Raw genomic sequence first — 23,104 nt, 5'->3', positions numbered from 1 at the left:
TTGGGATTACCAGATTTTAAAACCTATTTTTCTGCCTGCTGCTTGATGTGGATGACGGAATGGGTGACGGTGAAAAATAGAAGACTTTTAGAACTAGAAGGACATGAATTGAGATATGGGTGGCATGGTTATTTGTGGTATGATAAAACAAAAGTAAATGTGGATTTTAATCATCATTATATAAGGGCTGTATTAAGAATTTGGAATAAATATAAATTAAGGCTCTATCAAAACATACCACGTTGGACATCCTCACAAGAAGCAATGCATAGAATTTGATAGCACGCATAAATGGATAAGAAATAATGATTTACTGGAACTGTCACAAGGGGAATATTAGTTAAAATCAAGGGAAAACTTATTGGAAGAAGGTCGTGTATGTCAGTGGTTTTCATATTTGCAAATTAAAGAAAAGATTTAAAATAGATGAGAAAAATGGTGGATTTGAACAAACAGAATCTGAGTTTGAAACAGCACTGTGTACAAATGATGAACATGTTATTGCTAAACTGTATAAATTACTGTTATGGTATGAGACAGAGGATGAACAAGTAAAAGATTGTATGATAAAATGGGCACAAGATATTGGTCATAATATATCAATGGAAGAGTGGAAAAGTATGTGGGCAAAAGATTTAAAATTTACTTTATGTGCAAGTCTTAAAGAGAATTTTTGAAAGATGATGTATAGATGGTATATGTCACCGTTTAAATTGTCTAAAATGTATAAAGGTGTTTCTGGAAAATGTTGGAAATGTGAAGATCAAGATTTTATCATTTATGGTAGACTTGGAAAAAAGCTAAAACATTTTGGAAACAAATACAGTCTTTAGCTCAAAGAATATTAAAGACTACTACAGAATTAAAGCCAGAAACTTTTTTATTGGGAGTAAGAGATAAACACATAAAAGGGAAGGGGGGAACCCTCTTTCTCTACATGACAATGGCTGCAAGATTATTGTATGCACAAAAGTGGAAGAATGAAACAATACCAACTGTGAGCGAGTGGATCATGAAAATGATGGAGATGGCAAAACTTACTATTATAATTAAAGAAGGATCAACAACTAAATTTATGTTAGATTGGAAACCTTTTATAGAATTTGTACAAGAAATAGAGAAAAATGGTATGTATGTGGATTTTGAACTTTGAGATGGTTAATTCTCTTGTTGTTGTTAAAATTAGAAGAGAAATGAGATAATGTCTGTGAACTCAATGTATGATATATAACTAAGATAAGAACTAGAGAATAATAACGAGCATTTGTTGTGTAAGGGGAGCCAAAGGTAGATAGATATCTTACAATCTTAAGAGATATTTTAGTGTATGTGTATTGTGTGTTTATGTTGTTGTGTTTGTTTTTAAAAAAAAATAAAATTATATAAAAAACCTCCTTACAAACAGAAACAGATGCTGTGCACCAGTCTTCCTCTGGCTCCTGTTCTTCCTGCTTCTTCTGGCTTCTAGGATAATTCAGATGTTTCAGGGACTACTGGCTGAAGTTCCCCCTTGTCAGGCAAAGTAGAAACCTAAAATATGTTATGTATAACTTAGTTTGGTCATAAAATTGTCATGTTTGGTATATTAAATTTAAAAGTATAATTTATTCAGACAATTACACATTTACTGAGTTTACTTTTAAAGGGTTTTAAATATAATGGTAATTTTATGAGCAAACCAAGTTAAACATAATATAACTTTAGGAATATAAAGGCAGTTTTATGTTCCTAAAGCGGCCCTCCCCAACTGGTGCCTTTCAGATGTTTTGGATTACAATGCCCAGCATTCCTGACCATTCACCAGGCTGCCTGAGGCAGATGGGAGCTCAAGTCCAAAATATCTGGAGGGCACCAGGCTGGGGAAGACTGTCTTAAAGCAACAAAGTGACTTTAGATCTGTGAAAAGTGCTAAAATAGTCTTGGTTATTCTTCATTCTCCCCACCCCCCAATTTTCATTTTTGTCTAAAAACATAATTCTCCCCCAGAGCTTCAAAACTTTCTGGAAATTTTACATCTCTAATTACAATGCTTGTAGTTTTGTTTTCAGTCCCTTTCCTAATAATCCTTATTGTAGAATGTCATGGCATTTTCCCACTGATAGTTTCCCCAGCTGCAGCATCTCAGAAAGGTGCCTCTATTCAGGTTTGAGTAATCAGTGCTGTAGCTAGGCCTGGACTTTGGGGTCAAAGTCCAAGGTCTCACAGCCCAGGGCCCTCCCCAAATGGCCACCCAGGGAGCAGTAGGTGATGAAGGCAACAGAAGCAAGGTCCATTTTATTCCTGTGGTCATGATGGTGCTCTGATTTAAGGGAATTTTAACTGCAAAACTGCTCATGCTCAGAGCGTTTTTTTAAGCACCAGAGTGGACAAGCAGTTTTGCCGTTGCTCTAACACTTCAGGAACATTGTAAGCAGTTTTAAAGTATGGAATGGCGACAGGCGGAGAACAGACATGTTAGCTGTGTGCTTAACAAATGGAGTAAGAGGCCCCTCCATAAGATCATGAAGAGACCTTCCGAGATTCCTATGGCCTGCTGAGAGGGAAGCCAACCGTGTGGGAGGAGTGGTAGAGGTGATCTTTGCCTCCCTGTCCTCCATTCTTTATTTGCTAGACAGGCTTTTCAGCCCATCCAGCAAGGGCACTTCGGAGGAGGCGGCTCAGGATAAAACATATCCTGACCTCTCCGATCTCCTCCCCTCCCCAACAACTGGAACACCTCCCTTCCTGAGCACTTTCTTCGACCATTGGAGGGGGGGAATCTGAACCATCCTACAGTCCCTGAGACACTTGTCCAGGGACCATAGGATTGCTCCCCTAAGTCCAGGGTCTAAAATTATCTAGCTGCACCACTGTGAATAACATGCAGCTTATTTAAGTTGAATCCATCCATAAATTAGCCAAAGGAGTTATTATTAGGTCTGGCCGCTCCTCTTCTGCATCTTTTTCCAGCTCCAAGTTATCACTCCCAAACTTCCAGCCAGGATTTCTAGGGCTGTCAGCCTCTCCTGTTCAAAGAAAGGCAAGGAGGAAAAAGGAAGGTACACCACCGCTTACTCAACAGGGTTGTATTTATTTAAAGGCACAATCCTACGCATGTTTAGACAGAAAAAAGTCCTACAACTCCCAGCATGCCCCAGTCAGCCATGCTGGCTGGGGAATGCTGAGAGTTATAGGGCTTTATTTCTGTCTAAGCATGCGTAGGATTGTGCCTTGAAAAAATTATATACCGGCCTTCGGCAAAGCTACCAGGGCCATTAACAAAAACACAACATTCAAGGCAAGATATAACGAGTCACATGCTAGAACAATACAACAAAAGGAAAAAAATATAAAACAGTGTTTGCTTAGCATCCAAAAAGAAAGCAATGCCTGCGCCAGGCGAACAAACTTCTCCAGGGAGGAGGCTCTATAAGCAAGGTGCCACCACCAAAAGGCCTCTTCTCTTCAGCCACCACCCACCTCAGGTCATCTTCTCCTCCAGGTGCCAGCAGGGTTGAGAAACGTGTGGCCCTCCCGATGTTACCAGACCTCACTCACCAGTGACTAGGACTGATGGGAGCTGGAGTTTTACAACACGTGAGGGTGATGGCCCTTGGAGGAGGAGACGACCTCCACAGGCAGGCCAGGTTGCCAACTTACCAGGCTCTTCCTTGCGCCCTTCAGCTGCTAATGCTTGGCCGCCGTGCCTTTAAACAAGCAAGCCACCCGCTGGCTGACCACCTTGGAGGAGGAGAGAAGGGAAGCTGCTCTGAACAGGCAGAAGAGCAGGCCAAGCAGGAGTTTGCTGGTCAGTTGGCGACCCCGCCCCAGGCAAGACGTTCCCCCGCCCCACACACACCTCAGATATGAGAGCTGACTCACGCCAGGCTGAATAAGAATTAAAAAGCCCCCCGCCCGCGCCCTGTTTTTCTGTTAAACCCGGAGCCTTACCCAACAACGGTAACCACACTCAGCAGCCTCCCAGAAAAGCGGCCTCCATTACACTGCGAAAGCCCCCCTCGCGCATGCGCCTGGGAGCAGCCGGACCAGCTACCCAACTCCTTTTTATGACGAAGGGCGCGTGCTTCCTTCTGCGCATGCGCGGGAAACGGCACGCTCGGCTCATCTCTCTCGAGGTTTTTTCGCCCCACACCCATCTTCCTACCCCCATCCTCAGCGCACGCGCAGTAAGCGACACGGCTTCCTCGCGCGACTTGGTACTCGCCTTCCCCCCCTCCGGCGCATGCGCAGTAAACATCAATAGGTTTTTTTTGTTTGTTTGCTCTCTCTCTCTCCCTTTTTTTTCTATAGGGGTAACTGTTTTAGCCTGCTGCAGCAAAAGCAACATTTTGAAAGAATATGTTATTTCAAAATATCATATTACTTTCCCCAAGCGCATGCGCAGGAAAGTACGCTCTTCGATTAGAGGGCCTCCTGAGCGCGCATGCGCAACACTTCCCAGCGTCTTCAAACAATCCCTCCCCCAACCGCCGAATAGATATAAATCTTTTATTTTTCTCTCCCTTTCCTCACAGGAGAAGGAACACGGAGGCCCCGAATAGCACAGCACCTCTTTATCCTTTGTTTTATTCTCCCCACCCTTCATTTAAAAAAAAAACCGATATCAAGCGCGCACGCGCAGTTGCCCACATCAAATACCGCGGTACGGCCATGGAAAGCCTGGCCGTGCCCCTTCTCGACGCATGCGCAGCTTAAACTCCTTTGTGGCGCCCACCCGGCGCTACCATTGGCGGACTCGCGTTCCCAGCGTCACACGGCACGGAACGTACGGTGGCCGCTTGCAGCCAGAAGTATCCCGCCGCAGCGGCAGCTGCAAATGCGCATCCTCCCGAGCCCGGCTCGCTCTTGATTTCCGGGCAGCGGCCAGGCGTATTAGAGAAGGGGCGGCTACGGCAAGCGCCTGGGGACACACCAGGTAAGCGGTGCCAACGGAAGGGAGTCCTTAGTAGCGTCTCATATACGCCCCACCGGTGCGCGCGCGCTCCGCACATGCCCAGAGGTGCTGTCTTCCCTGCTGTCGCGTTGTCTGTTTGTCCCCGTAAGCAGTTAGGGATGGAAGTGATGGGGAGGAGACGGGGGGGGGGAGGAGGAAGATGTTGTACTCCGTACATGCGCAGAGGCACAGTTTGCTCTGGTGTTGCGTTGTACGTTTTGCCGCCACCCCAAACCCAGTAGAGGTGGAAGCCAGGCAGTGGGTTTTATATAGGAGAGGAAAGGAGGGGGGGTGCCATTTGTACATGCTCAGAGGCACATTCCCCCAGCCGATTGTGCGTGTTCTCCCTCTCCCCACTGCCAGCGCTGAGCCCTGACTTTGAGATTTGCCGTGTTTAGTTACATCTCTGTCGTCCTTTTCCTTTAAGGAGCCACTTTACCCTCTTCCTATATTTATCTTCACAACAACCTGGTGAGGTAGCTTAGGCCGAGAGAGAGTATGGGTAAGTCAGTGTGGTGTAGTGGCAGGAGTGTTGGACTGGGAGCCGGGAGATCCGGGTTCTAGTCCCCACTCAGCCATGGAAGCTCACTGGGTGGCTTTGGGCCAGTCGCAGACTCTCAGCCCAACCTACCTCACAGGGTTGTTGTGGTGAGGCTAAAATGGAGAGGAGGATTATGTACACTGCCTTGAGTTTTTTAAAGAGGGAAAAAGGCGGGATATAAACGTAATAAATAAATAAATAAGTCATCCAGTGAGGGCACCCTGTGAACTTCATGGCCAATTGGAGACTTGAACTGGGGTTCCCTCGGATGCTTCCAGCCAAGGCTTTTATGGCACCATTGCCCTACCTCCTAGACAGAATTTTACCAGGGTTGGGGTGGGGAGGGTCCAGACGACATTGTCTTCCACCTGTAACACTCATGTGTTTCCCCAGTGCAGAAAATCCATCAAGGAGAAAAAGATGGAATAGCCACACAATTCCTTCTGATTGATGGTGCTTGGGGACTTCCATTCAGAACGGGGACTTTGTGCTACAGCTCCCATCATCCCTCACCATTGGCTGTGCTGGCAGATGGGACTTGTAGGCCAAAGCATCTGGAGGGTCACAAGTTGCCCACTCTTGGTCTAAAAGCAACCCTGGTCCTACAACCCATGCATGCCTCTTGGAGAACCTAGTCTTCCCTTTTCCCCAGCCCCCCTAGTCTAACCTCTCTTGGGCGAAATCCACTGTTGGGATTGGTATTCAGAAGATTTTGGGAAGAGAAGCTGCACTTAATTTCTTTCAAAGAAGTGTGAGGGCTCTGTCTTCTCTCTCTTTCTCTCTCCTCTGGAAGTCTCGTCCTCTCACCCTCAAAGTCTTCTTTCGTTCCACACCTTATTCCCAGACAAGTGCGTTTGTTTTTGACATAAGGTGTAGAGAGCAATATATTTAGATTACATCATTTGTTTTTGTGATGTCCTTGGAGGCAATGACTTGTCTTCCTTCTTTGTGAGACTCTGTAATATGTTCATCGATGGCACTGTATCAGGGTGGATTGTTTAAAAAATCAGTATTTTTTTTTAACCAGCCAAACACTGAATTTTGTGGATTACAGACAAAACCCTTGTAAGGGGGAAATCGTGTTAAAATCTGAATTTAGTTCAAACAACCATTTTAGAGCAGGGGAACCTGTGGCCCTCTTGAAGTTGGACTACAGCTTCCATCATTCCTGCCCTTTGGCTCTGCTTATCTGGGTTTATGGCAGTTGGAGTCCAGCAACATTTTGGCAGGCACAGATCCCCCAGCCTTGAATTAGAGCCTACAGAGTCTTACTTCTCAGGCAGGGGCTGTGGCTCAGGGGTAAAGCACCTGCTTTGGATGGCCCCAGGTTTGATCCCCATCATTTCCAGGTAGGGCTGGGAAAGAATCCCACTTGAAACCCGGGAGAGCCACTGCCGGGTCAACAATACTGGGCTAGATGGACCAAGTCTGACTCAGGATAAAGCACCTTCCTATATAACCATAATTTGGATTACACAGTACATTGAAACCAAGGTTCCTCCCAGAGAAGTGTGCATGGTTAGGTTTGCATTCAGTGGTTTTGCACTTGAGTAGCCTCCCCCAAGTTGGCGCCCTCTGTAGGTTTAGGACTACAGATCCCATCAGGCCCTGCTAGCTGGGGTGATGGGAGTTGTAGTCCAACACATCCCGATGGCACCAGGTTGGGTAAAGCTGCAGCCATTTCCTTTAAGATTTGCAGCTGGGACTGAGGAGTGAAGGAAAACGTGTATACACATTTGGCCCTTCTTAGTAACTCTTGTCTATGGGGTTGTGCTATATCTCCTGTTGTTCTGGAGGATCCCCCCAGGTGCAGCTTTTCAGGGGACTGCAGGAGGTAGGGAGGCTCAGTGAAAATCAGACCATCATCAGATACAATCCTCAGTTTTACACAAAAATGCTCTTTTATTTTTTAAAAAACCCGCATATCTATTTTCTTAAGAATAAAACAAGCATCAATAAACACAGGAGACAGGAATCTGAACAGCACAACAATAGGAGACTCATAATTCTGAGTAAGATTTTGACAGTTTATTTCTTAGGTGCTGTATTACAGAAGACCATGCCTTCGTAACTGCATTAAATTTACACAGTAATTTTTGTGGATTTCACCAATGACAGCTGGTTCTAAATCTTAATAAGCAGTTTGGTTTACTTGGATCTTGATATCAATTTCCAGAGGGGTGGCTGTGTTAAGTCTGTTGCAGGAAAAACATCAGGGAGTTTTTGGGCACTGTAAAAAGACTAAGGGCACAATCCTATGCATGTTTAGACAGAAATAAGTCCTACAACAGCATGCTGGGAGTTGTAGGACTTATTTCTGCCTAAACATGCATAGGATTGCACCCTAACACACTTATTGTGGATGGGGTGGGAGGGACTGTAAACAGTGAGTTCAGAAAAAAAATGAAATGCAGAAAGTACAAATAGTTTTATTGACAGCTGCTACTCATGAAAGTCACAAAGAGTCGGTCACGACATAACGACTGAACAACAACAACAACTCATGAAAACAGTTGTTACTGATAACAGATAGCCTGGCACTGGCAAGCTGTTCTTTGATTATTTCTCTGTTGGCACAGAGAATTCTTGTCATGGTTAAAAATACTTAGCTCTTAAATAAAATATATTACTTCTTGCCTGCAGAGATATCTAGAGACAAATCCTTAATTCCCAGTTGTTCCGTGCATAAGTGGAGGTAAATTCTGTAATCCAACAGGCGTATGTGCCCTACATGACTAGATAGTTTTGATAATATTTCTGTGTCTATGAAAGCGGAAAACAGAATAAATTTGTTAATCTTTAAGAGGCCACAAGACTCTGTTGTTATTGCTGCAACAGACCAACACGGCGACTCCCTCTGGAATTAGATTGCATTTCTGCATAAAATAAAGGGTTCATTTGGTTGCAAAACCTGATATGTTTTAATTATGATGACTGCCAGTTAGTATGCATGTGCTCATTTAGGCAGCGTATGGATTGGAAAAAAAGGAACCTTCATTTCAATCGGTGTTGCACATCGGCCTTTTTCCTTGGTGATGTTCAACTGTGACGTAAAATGAGATTGCATTGGAGTGCAGATCTGCATTTAAGTCAGCGCAATCGATGCTTCACTGCTTTCAGGGAAGACATTTCTGGGACGTTTCCTTCTTCAGTGATGACCTCCAGCTAGGGGCGTTCTGCCAAAACCGCCAAAACCACCTTTTGGTGTAGCTCAGCACATCTCTTCCCCGCTCCGCACACTTATCTTGGAGCTTGTTCTGGAAAAAGCATCTCTGAGCTTTTGCAGAGGAAAAGCCACACCCGGAATGTTTTGCACACTGTCATTGAAACTGACGAATGATATACGATGCTGCCTTCTCCTAACATCAAGCCTTCAATCAGCTGTGCTGAAAGACCAGCTCCTTTGAGCTCCCTCTCCCAAAGACAGTGGCCATTTCATCAGGCTGCAGCAGTGAGAGGGATGGGAATCAAGGCTGTTCCATTGGCCAGCCGGCTCTTCCTCTTCTCCATGAACTATTTCCATTCCAGATGGTCATTTATCAGCACTACTATTTAACTTTCCGAATTGGTGCCTGAGTTTGCTTCTTTCTTTCCTCTTCCCTCCCCCTCCGCTTTTCCTTTTGTGTCACGTCGTTTCCAATTGTAAGCCTGCAGGCAGGGACTGACTTGTTTGCTATTGATCTTATGTAAACTGTCCTGGGAGGTTTTTCAGTTGAGGAGCAGGGTAAAAATGCTTTAAATAATAATGTAATAACAGTAGTAATCCTGCAACTGGAAAAAGCTCTCCAGGATCCCAGCTAGAGAAGGGTCTTTGCCAGGGCCAGCGCCAAGGGTAGGCCTGGTTGGGCAGCTGCCAAAGGCCCACCCCGCAGCAGGGGCCCACTGGCATGAGCCCCCTGGAGTGCCTCCTCCTCTTCCCCATTGCAACCGGCTTGCTCACCTGCCTCTCGCTCTGGCCTAGACAACGGTGGTGGTGGGAAGGAGGAGCAGGAGACGCCATGGCCAGCTTGCTCCCTGGCTCTCTGCCCGTCAAGCAAGCAAGTGGGAGCCATGATGAGAAGGGAGGAGGAGGAAGAGCAGCTGGTGAAAATGGCAGTGAGAAGGGAGACTCACTGAGGGAGGGGGCCCGGGGAGGGTGTCTTTCCCAACGGCCCTCCAGAATCTGGAGCTAGCACTGGTCTTTTCCATCAATTGTGAGTGGACCCTTTTAACTAGAGACAGCAGGGATTGAACCTGGGGGCTTCTGCATACAAAGCAGATACTCTACCGCTGAGCTAAGGGACCCCCTTTCTATATGTAATCCAAAGCAGATCAGTGGCTCATCTGCCTGTCTACTTTGCCAATACTAGGCTGGGAGCCCCAGAGGCCCTGTCGTGAGGGTCTTGCTCAGGGTCAAAGCTCTGTTGGCAGGCCTGAATGAGAACATGATCTGTTCATGCTGCAAAAATACCTTGCATAAGAAGCGGCCTGCTGGTGCAGACCAGAGCCTCCTGTTCCCCATTCTGGCACCTGTGGGAAGCCCACAAGGAGGACACGAAGGCAACAGCCTACCTGTGTTCCTTTTCCCCAGCCTATGGTGATCGGAGGTAGACTGTCCGTGTGCACGGAGGTTGAATTTTCCTGTCATAATAGACCTCTGAAGAGCCCTGCTGGATGTGATCAGACCAGAGGCCCATGTAGTCCAGCGTGTCTCCCACAGCGGCCAGCCGAATGCCTCCGGGAAGCCCTCAAGCAAGGCACGAAGGCCTAAGCCCTAACGGCTGGTCTACATAGCTAGACTGTCTCTACTTATTATTATTCATTTCTATGCCGCCCAATATCCAAAGCTCTCTGGGTGGTTCACAACAATGCACAGGTAAAACGCAGCATAGAAATTTAAAATATACAGCATTTAAAACAATTTAAGCAGCTACAAGCAATTTCAGTAAAACACTAGATCTATTGAGACAGCTGTCATTGATGCCCCATCATACGCCATTAAATGCCTGGGAGTAGAGGACAGTCTTAATCTGGCACCAGAAAGATGACAGTGTTGGCCCCACAGTCCAGTATCAGGGGCCACCACTGAGAAGGCTTTCTTTCTTCCGAGCCTGCCTCGGAGATGGCACTCGGGAGAAGCCCTCAGTTGTTGATCGTGGTGCCTGGGTAGGTTCAGGTCGGGAGAGGCGCTCCGTCAGGTGAGCCGTGTAAGGCTTTATATGGAGTCCCTATTTAGCTATCATGGGTAATAGCTGTTAATAGGTCTCCTCCATTTATTTGTCTAATCCCCTTTTAAAGCCTTTTAAGACAGTAGCTGTCACAAAACCCCTTGGGTCCCTCTTTCCTTAAGCACTCACACACACACACAAAAGGAGAGCCTTCAGTTCATTCTTCAATTTATTCTTTGCAGGTTCATTACAGATGCAAGACTCTCTGGCTGCAAAGGAATGCCTCCAGGGGATTCAAATGGGATCCCCGAAAGTTGCCCGCAGTTTGGAAGGGCGGCTGTCTGGCTAGGCCAACTTAGGAAGGGAGGTCCTGCCCCTCGTGCGTAGCCTCTCATGCAGCGCTAACCAGGTCGACCGTCTGAGCTCCGACCCTGACATTGCCCTCTTAGCTCTGCGCCACCGCCACCTTGCATCTCTTGGGTTGCAGTCCCCAATCCCCTCCTCCTCCTGCTTGCTGCTTCTCACAGAGGGGGCCAAGGAGGAAGCTTCGTGCCTGGCCATCTGGGAGCTGGGAGCCTGAGAAGCACGCCTACCCATATCTGAACTGGCTTGTGAAAATGCCTCCCCCAGTTCTAGCTGCTCCTCTTCTGAATCTGAGCTGTTAACTTTCTCCCTGTGCTCAGGATCAATCCTGACAGTAGCCACTGCCACATCTTGTGGTGGGGAATCCCACAAGTTAACGATGCCTTTGTGTGAAAGAGTCGTTCCTTTTGACCTTCCTGAGCTGCTGGATAACCCTGACTCTGGCATTACGAGAGAAGGAGGAAAACTTATCTGGATCCACTTTCCACTCCCTGCCATTCTCTAATTTCACCTCCTGTATTGTGCTGGCCTCCATTAAAAATCCCCCATGCAAGCGTACCTAAACCATTTTCCTGCCTGTAGGCTGAGAAGTTGCTCGCGGGCCCAGTCAGCATGGCAGCCAAGTGGATTACCCAGGACACTTTTGACGATGTGGTGCAGGAAAACATCCTCGAGTTTGGCATGGATCCGGAAGAGGCAGTGAATGAAGCCATCCAGCAGTTTGAGTCCCAAGGTATGTCTTTTTGGTTTGAGTTTTTAAATCCAGCCTTACCCTCCAGATCTTCAATTCCCATCAGTCCAGCCAGCATGGCCAGTGATTGGGGATCCTGGGAATTGTAGTCCAAAACATCTGGAGGGCACCAGGTTGGGGAAGGGTGTATTAACCCATGTGGAAGGCTATTCATCTCAGGAAAGCATGCCTGTTTGTTTCGTTACTTTTTAAATTTTTTTACTCCACCCTTTCTCCAAATTGCTCCAGCTTCTTCACGAGTTTCTCCCTCCACCTGTGATTTTCCTCAAACAACCCTGTGAGGTAGGTTAGGCCATGAGAGAGGCTGTCCCCATACAAGGTCACCCAGTAAGCTTAAAGGCTGAGTGGGGATTTAAATCTGGATCTTCCTGGTCTCAGCCCAGCATTCTAACCACTGGACTACATGTCTTTTGAGACTGCTTCTGATGAATTGTCAGTGGGATGAAGTGTTGGTCAGAGCCACCAAAGGACAAGTGCAGGAGCTAGTCAGAGAAGAACGCAATGAAAGGATCTGAAATACCGTTAAAATGGGCAAATGGGAGGCGCATCATGCACAGAGTTATTCACAAGGTTGTTCAAGGGTAACACCTCTGCAGGTCTGGAACAGTGGGGAGAAATATTGTTAAAAAGAACCAGAAGGCTCTTGCACAAGTCCTGGAGGATTAGGGAGGCATTTCATCCCTATATATGGCTGGCATCTCCAACGTGCAGCCCGTGGGCACTTCTCTTGGCACTCACCAGGCTCCTTGCCCCCTCCTGATTTTAATTATTTCTTTTTTTCAATCTCGAAGGTTGCAATGCTGCAAAGTGAAGTACTCCACTCCAGGGCCATCTTTATTTGAATTCAAAAGAGTGTTTTTGTGTTTTGGAGCTCAGACCCACCATCTCTGCCTTGTTCTTAGGTTCTTGGCCAAGCTACTTTCCCTTTAGTCTCACCAGTTTGCCTTCTGGGAAATGAGTGATTTGTAACTGTCCACACCCACCCTGGCAACTATTTTGTGAATGAGCAGCCATTTTCTTCCGAGTACTGATGACATGCTTTCAAAATTCCAATGTGCCCATCAACCCAAAAAGGATTAGGGCCCCCAGCTGTAGCGTGTCAACAAGGGGGCAGTGTCATCTGTGTTTGAGGATGCTGTTGGCAGACATCAAACTTGTGGGATCATAGAATAGTGGGGTCGGAAGGGGCCTACAAGAATATCGAGTCCAACCCCCTGCTCAATGCAGGAATCCAAGTCAGAGCATCCCTGTCAGGTGGCTGTCTAGCCTTGTCTTGAATGCCTCCAGTGTGGGAGAGCCCACCGCCTCCCTGGGTAATGGGTTCCATTATTGTGTTGCTCTGACAGTCGGGATGTTTTTCCTGATGTTCAGCCGGAATCCGGCTCCCTGTAACTTGAGCCCATTATTCCGTGTCCTGCACTCTGGGATGATGGAGAAGAGATCCTGGCCTTCCTCTCTGTGACAACTTTTCAAGTCCTTGAAGAGCGCTATCCTATCTCCCCTCAGTCTTCTCCTCTCCAGGCTAAACAGGCCCAGTTCCTTCAGTCTCTCCTCATAGGGCTTTGTTTCCAGTCCCCTGATCATCTTCGTTTCCCTCCTCTGAACCCTCTCCAGTTTGTCTGCATCTTTCTTCACGAGAATCTTGAAATCTACTGCCCGGAGCTTGTTGCAAAAGACATCCACTAAGAATTAAAGAATTCTGAACTCAGGGATTTGTTTTCAGCCCCAGAGCTCACCGAGGAGCTCTTTGTCTTTTCACAATATCCGCTCAAGCATTCTTCATTCCTGCAGTATAATTTAGAGTCGGGGGGAGCCATTCTGTTGCTGCCCTTGTTAAACACCTGGGAGCCAGAAGTCCTTGATGATCTGCTGCAAAGTAAATCTGGACTACTGCCCTAGTCGGAGTAAGCAGCTCCTGGATGTTCCTTCCATGCTGTCTGCCCCCGCCCAATGTTCGTCAGATCATACTGCTGGGAGGAGATGGTGGAGCAAATAACCTCAGGTGGCTCCCTCGGGCCATACTGCTGTATAGTTCAGTCTTTGGTGTAATTTCTCCACTTCTGTTTGTGGGGAGAGGGTGGCGATGGAGGGAGGAGGGCTGAATCGGAGGCTGTTTAGCTTCTTCCTCTCTTTCTCCTCCAGGTGTGGATTTGAGCAACGTAGTGAAGGCGGCACCCAGTCTTGCCCCTGAGAATGGTCAAGATCCGAAGCATGCAGTTTTACAGGTGAGGGAGGTGCCTGGGGCTGTCCAAGAAAGGACCAAGGACCACCTTGCTGGATCAGGCCCGCAGTCCCATCTAGCCCAGCGTCCTGCTTCCAGCAGTGGCCCGCCCAGATGGCTCTGGGACACTCACAAACCCCCTGTTGTAAGAGCTGTGCTGGATCGGACCAAAGGCCTATCTAGTCCAGAATTCTGTTTACACGGTGGTCAATGAGACATCCCAATGGGAGGCCCACCAGCTGGGCATGAGTGCAAAACACCCTCCCGCTCATGTTCCCCAGCAACTGGTACTAAGAGGCATACTGCCTCCGATACTGAAGGTAATACCTAGCCATCATGACTAGTGGCCATTGGTAACCTTATCCTCTAACACAAGGGGGTTGTATCTCTGTCGGCCCACGGTCTGAACTCGATTTTGGAGAAGCTCTCAGTGGCCACATTCCAGTGGTAGGTGGGGCCAAAGGCAAAGGAGCGGGGCGAAAAACAACAGCCTATTTTAGTTTAAAGTTCTCACTGCCAGTAACTAAGCCTTAGGAGAGGAATTTGAATGTTTTAGAACAGGGGTGTGTGAAGGCTTGAGGCCTACAGAGAAAAGGAAAAGGTCAGGCTTTGAGGTCTGGAGTTTTTTGTCGGGAGGGAGCATCCCTGAGAGGAGTAGTTTCATTTCCCCAGTTCAGTTTAATTTCTTCTGGTTTGAAGCAGGACTTTCGGTTTTGAGGGAGGAGGGTATATTAAGAGAGCCAGTCAGAGCAGAGTCGTGGAGACCAGGACCTGAAGAGGGAGTAGGAAGAAGCAGCCTGGAGAAGTCTTAAGTGCAGTAAAGGAACTTGCATTTTGCAACTTTTATTTTCTCTTAATGCCTTTTGTATCTCTCAGCTCTATTATGTAAATATCTTTAGTTGTGATTTGTTTGTTTTAATTTACCAGTAAACTGTTGTGGTTAAAACTCAATTGTCTGAAGTGCTAATCACCCCATGTCTACAGCCTAAACCTCACATTACTGGGAAGGGGAATGTAAAAGAAGGAAAGTGGATCTTAAGGAGGCCAGTGATCCTTAAGGGGTTGCTCAGGGGGTCCAGATCATAAGAAGAATCTTGACAGGGAAATCCAGTTTTCAGGTTCCCCAGAGAGCCATGCCCCCTTTCCCCCAACCACTGATTGTTTGGTGGTTTCCCAGCTTTTGTGCAGTTTTTCTCCTGTTCTAAAAGGTTGAAATGCCTCCCCTACAGCTCAGTTACTGGCAGTAAGAGGTTTCAGCTAAGCTAAGCTGGTGTTTTGGCCCCATCCTTTTTGCCTTTGTCCCCCAAGAGGATCTCCAGAATTACTTTTGGCCCTCAAACTGAAAGAGCTTCAGCTCGCCTGTTTTACGGGATGCTGTTATATTTTTATAATTGGCTTTCCTAAGCTGCCCTGGTTGGGGTATAAATCTTTTGTTTAAATCAATCCACCTCTCTTGGAGAGAGTTAGAGAATGTTTGGTCTGCCACAGGGAAGGCTAATTTATCCTCCTACATCAACCTCTCCCATGCCTGGTCCCTTAGATGTTGGACTCTAGCTCCCATCACTCCCAGGGAGGGATGATGGGAGGTGTAGTCCTACATCATCTGGGGGGCCAAGGAAGGGGAAGGCAGCTCTGTATAAAACAACCATGCGTATAAACGTATGTTTCCTTTACAGTGTTTTTATCAAGGTTCCTTTCACGTGGATGTCCCGCCGTGTGTAGGAGCATGTGCCCACTTTGGCGGAATGCTGCACAAGAAGAATAACGTAGGCAGCCCAGCACCCTCCAGATGTTTTGGACAAAACCCCCATCAGCTGGGCCAGTGTTCTGGGATTATGGGAGTTGTAGTCCAAAACACCTGTAGGGGATTCGATCGCCTGCCCCAGTACAATCACATCAAGCTGTCGGATTTTTGTAGTGTTTTATCCATGCAGCCATGCACATCAGAAACGCAGAGGAGGGGAAAGATGCCAGTGTTTAGAAGGAACCAAAGCTACAACCATCTTTGCGTTCTCCAATTCAGGAAATAATTTTGTAAATTCTTCTATTTGCAGCAGAATTAAGTTTGGGGAGGAGAACGCAGTACAGAGCAAACTTACCGGATAATCTTTGTTTGCTTTTGTTTTATTTAAAATATTTTTATTCCACTCCTCAGCCCAAAAGGGTCATGGAGTGGCTTATGTACAATCAGTCAAACAAGACCGTTTCATGCCTGCAGACTTACAATGAAGAAAGACATGACACACAAGGAAAACCGGGGGGGGGGGGGAGAAAAAAATCAAGTAGTCTTTTCAGCAGGGCTGGTGGAATGGCTTTGCTTCCCCTCTCATCGCCCTCTAGACAGCATGCTGGAGTGACAGTTGAGAGAGGAGGACTCTTCATGGGGGTGTCTTTTCAATAGGGCTGGTGGAAGGGCCTCGTTGGTTCCAATAAAGGAACTGAACAGGAGAAATCCATTGTGTTGATTTTGGGTCCTGACTCTGTCAGATCTCAGTAATCAGTCAGAGGTTTTTGATTACCAAGATGAAACACGCCACTTGTGCAAAAAGATGACAGTTTATTGATAGAAAATGGATGCAGAATACATGAAGAAAGTTCACACCTGCTCTCACTTGCCTGCTCTCAGGCACCCTTGTCACAAACAGATATGTCTACCTGAGTCCCCAAGACAGACAGGGGAAGCTGTTCCTGGACCAAAGGTTCTCCAAGCTGGGACCGTGTATTTCCCCTTCAAGCAAAACCAAATTGGTCTTCTCTTAGCGCAAGCTTACATAGGTTTCTCTGTCTTAGTTCAATAGCTGGCAGGCCGGGGGTGGGGGTCCTTCCCCCTTACATGCTGGAAGCATCCCAGCCTGGGAAACTAATTGCCTTTCCACAGAGAGAGAGAGGGGCAGTGGAAGCCTCCCAGCAAACAGGAACGATAAGACACCACTCTGTGAGAAAAGGGTGAGGTACCCAGGCATATGTAATACCAGTTAAGGCCTGCTTAGTTGACCATAAAACTGCTGGTTAAGCTAAATTACACAGGTCTGTTACTAGCATCCAAGGACTCTGTGAAGGCCACAGTTTCATTCATTAACCAACTCACTATATCCGTTCCTCCTCCTCTTCCTTCTGTAGATATTGGACTGTCTCCAGAAAGCCGTCATGGATGGTGAATCAGCCAAGGTGGATGAACTCCTGGTCAGCTTTGCCAAGCAGTGCCGGCAGGAGCTGGCCATCCGTTACCTCGCAGGGCAGAAGGGCGCTTACCCTGCCGTCATGGCCGCTTGTCAGCTGGCGTCCGAGGACAGGTGCTCTCTTTTGAAAGCCCTCCATGCCCTCTCTGCGCTCCTGGATGGTCAGCCCGACCTCCTCGACGCCTCCGGGCAGGAGCTGCTGCTGCGGGCGCTGCAGGAGAGTCGAGACGACGGTGACCTGACTCTGGCTGGGGTCCGTTGTATCCGCTGTGCCTGCCTGAAACATGAGCAGAATCGGCAAGATCTGGTGAGAGGTGGCGTCCTCCCGCTGCTGGCCGGGGCGGTCAGCCGGCACGGGGACCGTGCCGACGTGGTCCGGGAGGCCTGTTCAGGGCTGCGGACCATGGCCTTCGACGATGATATCCGGGTGCCCTTCGGCCACGCCCACGACCATGCCAAGATGATTGTGGTGGAACACAATGGCCTGAGTATCCTTCTAGAAGCTGCCAAAGGTATTTGCCCCACACCCTTAATTTAAAAACATATATTTATGCTCAAGGGCATTTCCATTTTTAAAAGCAAAAGGTGGCTTCAAACAGAAGGCAGATTGATTTGCAGTAGATTTTGGATTCCCAATTGTCTTAACAACAGCAAGAATACAAAAAGCCTTCCCCTGTATCAATTCTGGGGTCCTGACTTACTTGGGTCTCGGTCAGACCAGATTCGAAGGGTTGCCAAAATGAAACGAAGCCCGTTGAGCGAGTCCAAATTGATTTGCTCTTGCTATGAGCTTATATAGCTCCCTCCCACCTTCCAGAGGGTGCTTGAAGCATCCAGGCTGGAAGATCAGTCTCCCCTTCCTAGGAGAAAGGGACCCCAAATTCCAGCATGAGACAGAAAGTTCTTCAGCTCTTCAGCGAGACAAGGCACAACACCCTTATCTTAGAAGGGTGAGATAATGAGGCAAAAGCCAGGCAGCTGCAGGATTGTTAACCTGTGAAGCTATAAAGTACCTTGTGTGAGAGGCCTACTTGATGTACTACTGGATTGCCCGTTATACTAGGCTACACATGTCTCTGTGCCCTCAGACAGCAAATAGGACACCATGTAAGTTCATACCTGACTCTTCACCATTCTCCCCGTGTCAAACTCACTTTGTTGTTGTTGTTCAGTCGTTCAGTCGTGTCCGACTCTTCGTGACCCACGGACCATAGCACGCCAGGCCTTCCTGTCCTGCGCTCTCTCCCGGAGCGTGCTCAAGTCCATATTCCTTGCATCGGTGATGCTATCTAGCCATCTCATCCTCTGCCGTCCCCTTCTCCTTTTGCCTTCAGTCTTTCCCAGCATCAGGGTCTTTTCCAGAGAGTTTTCTCTTCACATTGGGTGGCCAAAATATTTGAGCTTCAGCTTCAGTATCTGTCCTTCCAATGAGCACTCAGGGTTGATTTCCTTTAGGATGGACTGATTGGACCTCCTTGCAGTCCAGGGGACTCGTAAGAGTCTTCTCCAGCACCACAGTTCGAAAGCATCAATTCTTCGGCGCTCAGCCTTCCTTATAGTCCAGCTCTCACAGCCATACGTTACTACTCGGAAAACCATAGCTTTGATTATACAGACCATTGTTGGCAAGGTGATGTCTCTGCTTCTTACTATGCTGTCTAGGTGTGCCATAGCTTTCCCCCCAAGGAGCAAGCCTCTTTTAATTTCATGGCTACAGTCACCGTCTGCAGTGATCTTGGAGCCCAAGAAAATAACATCTGTTACTGCTTCCATTTCTTCCCCTTCCATATGCCAGGAAGTGATGGGGCCAGTTGCCATGATCTTCGTTTTTTTAATGTTGAGTTTCAAACCAGCTTTTGCACTCTCCTCTTTCACCCTCAACAGGAGGCTCTTTAGATCCTCTTTGCTTTCTGCTATTAGGGTGGTATCATCTGCGTATCTGAGGTTGTTGATAATTCTCCCGGCAATCTTAATGTCAGACTCACTACTTTCCCCTTAAATTATACATTGAATCTCTTGCAGCCGAAGGGCTGCGTTGCATTTCGGAAAAGCTCGGGGGCCACATTCTGGTGGTAGGCGGGGCTGAAGGCAATGGGGCGGAGCCAGAATACCAGCCTATTTTTACTTAAAGCTATTCCTGCCAGGAACTAAGCCTTAGGAGAAGCACATCAACCTTTTAGAATGGGGGGGGGGGGAGCGCACAGAAGCCAGTAAGCCACCAAACAATCGGTGGTCGGGGGGAAAGGGGGTGTGGCCATCTATTGAACCGCTGTCAAGCCGTGAGGCCTACAGAGGCAAAAGGAAAAATGGTCAGAGGCCTGGAGGGGTTTTTTGTTATCCGGGGGTATCCCTGAGAGGAGTAGTTTCATTTCCCTGGTTAAGTTTCATTTCTTCAGGTTTGAAGCAGTACGTCTGGTTTTGAGGGAGGAGGGTATATATAAAGACAGCGAGAGAGCCAGTAAGAGCAGAATCAGGGAGACGAGAGCATGAAGAGGGAGCAGAGAAAAACCAGCCTGGAAAAGTCTAAGAAACTTTTATTTTCTCTTAATGCCTTTTGTTTCACTCCGCTCTATTGTGCAAATACCTTTAGTTGTGATTGGCTTGCTTTAATTTACCAGTGAACTGTTGTGGTTAAACCCCATGTCTAGAGTGTCAGCCACCCCATGTCTACAGCCTAAACCACACGTTATTGGAAAGGGGAAGGTAAAAAAAGAAGGTGGGTGTCTTAAGGAGGCAAGAGATCCGTAAGCAGGTGCTCAGAGGGTCCAGGTCCTAAGGGGAACCCTGACAACTGCGGAGGGCCAGATCTCGATTCCAGGCAGGTCAGATTTGGCCCCTGGACCTGAGATTCCTCCTCCTTGGCTTAGGAGAAAGCCAGGTGCGGATTTTGAGTGCAAGGACCTGTGAGCCGGGTTCTGGTACCAGTCACCAAATTCCCAGGCTGAGCATGTGCTCAGAGGCACCCTGTTCCTTAATTTTCTTCCTATGTCCTGGGTTGCTATTTTGCACCTGGGTCCAGCCGGAGCCCTCTGAATTCTAGTGAAAACCAAAGTTGGTCCCTCAAGCCTGAAGCCTGGCTTGCAACGTATTATAAAATAACCTCTCATCAAGTCAACAAAACAGGGAGGGGTGGAACCCCTCAGTCAGAACAGACATTACCGGGTCTGAGCTGGTCTAAGGTCTGGTTGCTTCATTCAGGTGTTCCAAATTCAGACATAACTTCATGTTACCCCAGCAGGCAATTTCCTCTCCTTCACACCAAAATACTTCATGGTAAGGATTCTGTGCCCCAACCGTCCAAATTCTGTGCCAAAGCTGGATTCTGGAACAGACGGAAATCACACTGCTTGGGCCAACTGTATTATTCTGTGGTTTCTTTTCCATGATGCATAATTCCCATCTGCCTTTGCTAATTGAAGGGAGGACAAGGCATCCTCCAGCCGCAGGAAATCGTCTTCTGCCTCCACGACAAGCTTCTGCAGTTTCACCAGGTGCTGGCATCTAGGCAGCCATTTTACTTAATGCATTTAGGACGCAATCCTATGCATGTTTAGATAGAGAAAAGGCCTACAACTCCCAGCATGCCCTAGCCAGCATCGCTGGCTGGGGCAGAGCAATAAAAGCCAGGACGACTGGAAACTTGGTATCAGCTGTTGATTTAGTTTTTTGTTTTTAACTGACGGCTTCGGGGAGCTGAATTATGAGGCCAGTAGCACGTTCTGTGCTTTTTAAAAAATCAATTTTTATTGTAAATTTCAACAAAACATCATTAAAGAAAGAAGAAAAAAAGAAAGAAAATTGCATTATAGTATATCTACCTGGGTTAGAAGTATCAATTTCAGTTGTCTACAACATTCTGGAAGAAGTGGATCATACATAAAGTTCAACAAAAGCTGACCAGATATCCATATATGTGTCCATTCCTGAGTGGCACCTAAATCCCACCCTTTCAAATGTTGATAGCGTTGTGAGGTTCTCAATCCATTGCATTATAGGAGGGGAACATTTATCCTTCCAGTGTTGTAGTATCAGTCTTTTGGCTGTCAAAAGGGCTTGGAGAATCTGTTAACACTGTCCATCCGTTAACTTCCAAGAAGCAGGTAAATAATTTAAAAGAACGTGTATATCAGTAAATATTACAAAGTGTTCTAATACAAAGTTTCACTGTATAATAACTTCCTCTCAAAAGGCAATGACTATTAGGCATTTCTAAAACATATGGTTCTGTGCTTTTTTGACACTCTCCTGGAATTGCACTGTACACACAGCCCTGTTATTATCCATCAAACCATCTATTTCTTTTCTGTCTCTCTCTTTCTCTTCCCCTTCTCAGCTTTCACTGATGACAGCAGCGTTCTGAGCGAAATTTGCGCCACTCTGGCACGCCTGTCTGTCCGGAATGAGTTTTGCCAGGAAATAGTGGACCTCGGAGGCTTAAACTTCATCGTGGCACTCTTGGCTGACTGCATTGATCACCAGGTATTAGGAGCCTAGGTAGCAGTCCTGTATCAGGTCTTATTATTTTGTACATCTAGCCCAGCATTGCTTCCTGATCCTTCTGTCTGGAAATGCCAAGGATTGGACCTGGGACACAGAATTGGGTGGGATAGCTAATACCTTAGATGACAGAACCAGCACTCAAAATTAATTCTGATAGGTTAAAAAACTGGGCAGAGAACAACAGAATGAAGTTTAATACTGACAAGTGCAGAGTTCTTCATTTAGGAAAAAGGAATCAAATGCACAGGTATAAGAGGGGGGATACCTGGTTTGACAAGAGTACATGTGAACAGGAACTTGGAATTGTAGTCGATCACAAGCTGAATATGAGCCAACAGTGTGATGTGGCTGCAAAAAAGGCGAATGCAATTGTAGTTTGTATCAATAGAAGTACAGTTTCTGAATCACAGGAAGTGATAGTTCCACTCTACTTTGCACTGGTCCGACCTCACCTTGAATACTCTGTCCAGTTCTAGACACAAGACTTTAAGTAGGATTCAGATAAATAGGAACAAGTTCAGAGAAGGGTAACAAAGATGATCAGGGGACTAGAAACTAAGTCTTATGAGGAAAGATGGAAGGAACTGGGTCTGTTTAGGCTTGAGAAGAGAAGGCTGGGGTGGTGGGGGTAGGATAGCACTTTCCAAGTCCCTGAATGGCCATCACACAGAAGAGGGCTGCAACCTGTTCTCTCTTATCCAAGACTGGTGGATGCGAAATTACAGGCTGAAGTTACAGGAAGGTTGAACAGCAGGAAAAATGTCCTAATGGTCAGAGCAGTCGGATGATGGAACCGACTGCCTAGGGAGGTGGTGGGCTCTCCGTTACTGGTGGTATTCAAGCAGAGAGTGGACAGCCACCTGTCAGGGATGCTTTAAACGGGATTCCTGCACTGAGCAGGGGGTTGGACTTGATAGCCCCTTCCAACTCTATGCATCTATGACCATCTGCATACAACGCACATGCTCTGCCGCTGAGCTATAGTCACTCACCTGAGGAGAAGGCTGTATTACCATGCTGCACGGAAAGCTGAGGCCATTCTATCCCTTTGGATAGCCAAATCAAGTGTCAGTTTATTGGTTACTTCTCTACCCTGTTAGGAGCATTCCCTCTAATACTGAACTTGGGTGGTCAAGTGCTGATCAGTTTGGAAACGGTTTCTCCATACTTGACAAACTCCTTAGATATGCAGAAGTACGTTTAGATGGTAAATTAATGAAGAACTTTTGTTAGGAAGTAACATAGGAAGCTGTCTTGCGCTAAGTCAGACTATTTGTTCATCTAGTCTAAATATTTGACTTTACAGGAGAGGGAAGGGGAAAAAGACCTCACCATAGCTTTTATGTCTTTTAGTTTTAGCTGACTTCTTTTTTAATTGTAGTGCAAGGAAAAGCAACCCTGGTGCCCTCTGGATGTTTTGCACCGCAACTCCCACTGTTCTGACCATTGGCCCCTTCTAGCTGGGGCTG

The 23,104-nt window shown here is 47.0% G+C and overlaps 2 protein-coding genes across 12 annotated transcripts in view; one reads left to right on the top strand and one right to left on the bottom strand.

The window, feature by feature from the left end:
* Positions 1-4,006, bottom strand: part of SUGP2 (SURP and G-patch domain containing 2) — a 34,906-nt gene extending 30,900 nt beyond the window's left edge. For 4 of the 8 annotated variants that reach the window (XM_084825908.1, XM_084825907.1, XM_084825906.1 and 1 more), the window contains exon 1: positions 3,931-4,006. The gene's annotated coding sequence lies outside the window, so the exon portion shown is untranslated. Of the gene's footprint in view, positions 1-1,399; positions 3,006-3,639; positions 3,721-3,930 lie in introns of all 8 variants that reach the window. The other 4 variants (XM_084825913.1, XM_084825914.1, XM_084825912.1 and 1 more) reach the window with 4 other exon arrangements.
* Positions 4,007-4,780: 774 nt separating this feature from the next.
* Positions 4,781-23,104, top strand: part of ARMC6 (armadillo repeat containing 6) — a 32,344-nt gene continuing 14,020 nt past the window's right edge. For 3 of the 4 annotated variants that reach the window (XR_014786489.1, XM_084825915.1, XM_084825917.1), the window contains exons 1-5: positions 4,781-4,915; positions 11,567-11,717; positions 13,878-13,960; positions 17,077-17,647; positions 21,469-21,614. Coding sequence is in view for 3 of the 4 variants with exons in the window: in XM_084825915.1 (XP_084682041.1) it covers positions 11,597-11,717; positions 13,878-13,960; positions 17,077-17,647; positions 21,469-21,614 (921 nt within the window). In the remaining variant the exon portion in view is untranslated. Of the gene's footprint in view, positions 5,039-11,566; positions 11,718-13,877; positions 13,961-17,076; positions 17,648-21,468; positions 21,615-23,104 lie in introns of all 4 variants that reach the window. The other variant, XM_084825916.1, reaches the window with a different exon arrangement.

The sequence above is a fragment of the Heloderma suspectum genome, chromosome Z, assembly GCF_057233095.1.
Source record: "Heloderma suspectum isolate Gila_16-S chromosome Z, 16-S_ref, whole genome shotgun sequence".
Taxonomy (NCBI): domain Eukaryota; kingdom Metazoa; phylum Chordata; class Lepidosauria; order Squamata; family Helodermatidae; genus Heloderma; species Heloderma suspectum.
The sequence above is the reverse complement of the archived record's forward strand: the minus strand, read 5'-3'. Positions and strand labels throughout refer to the sequence as shown.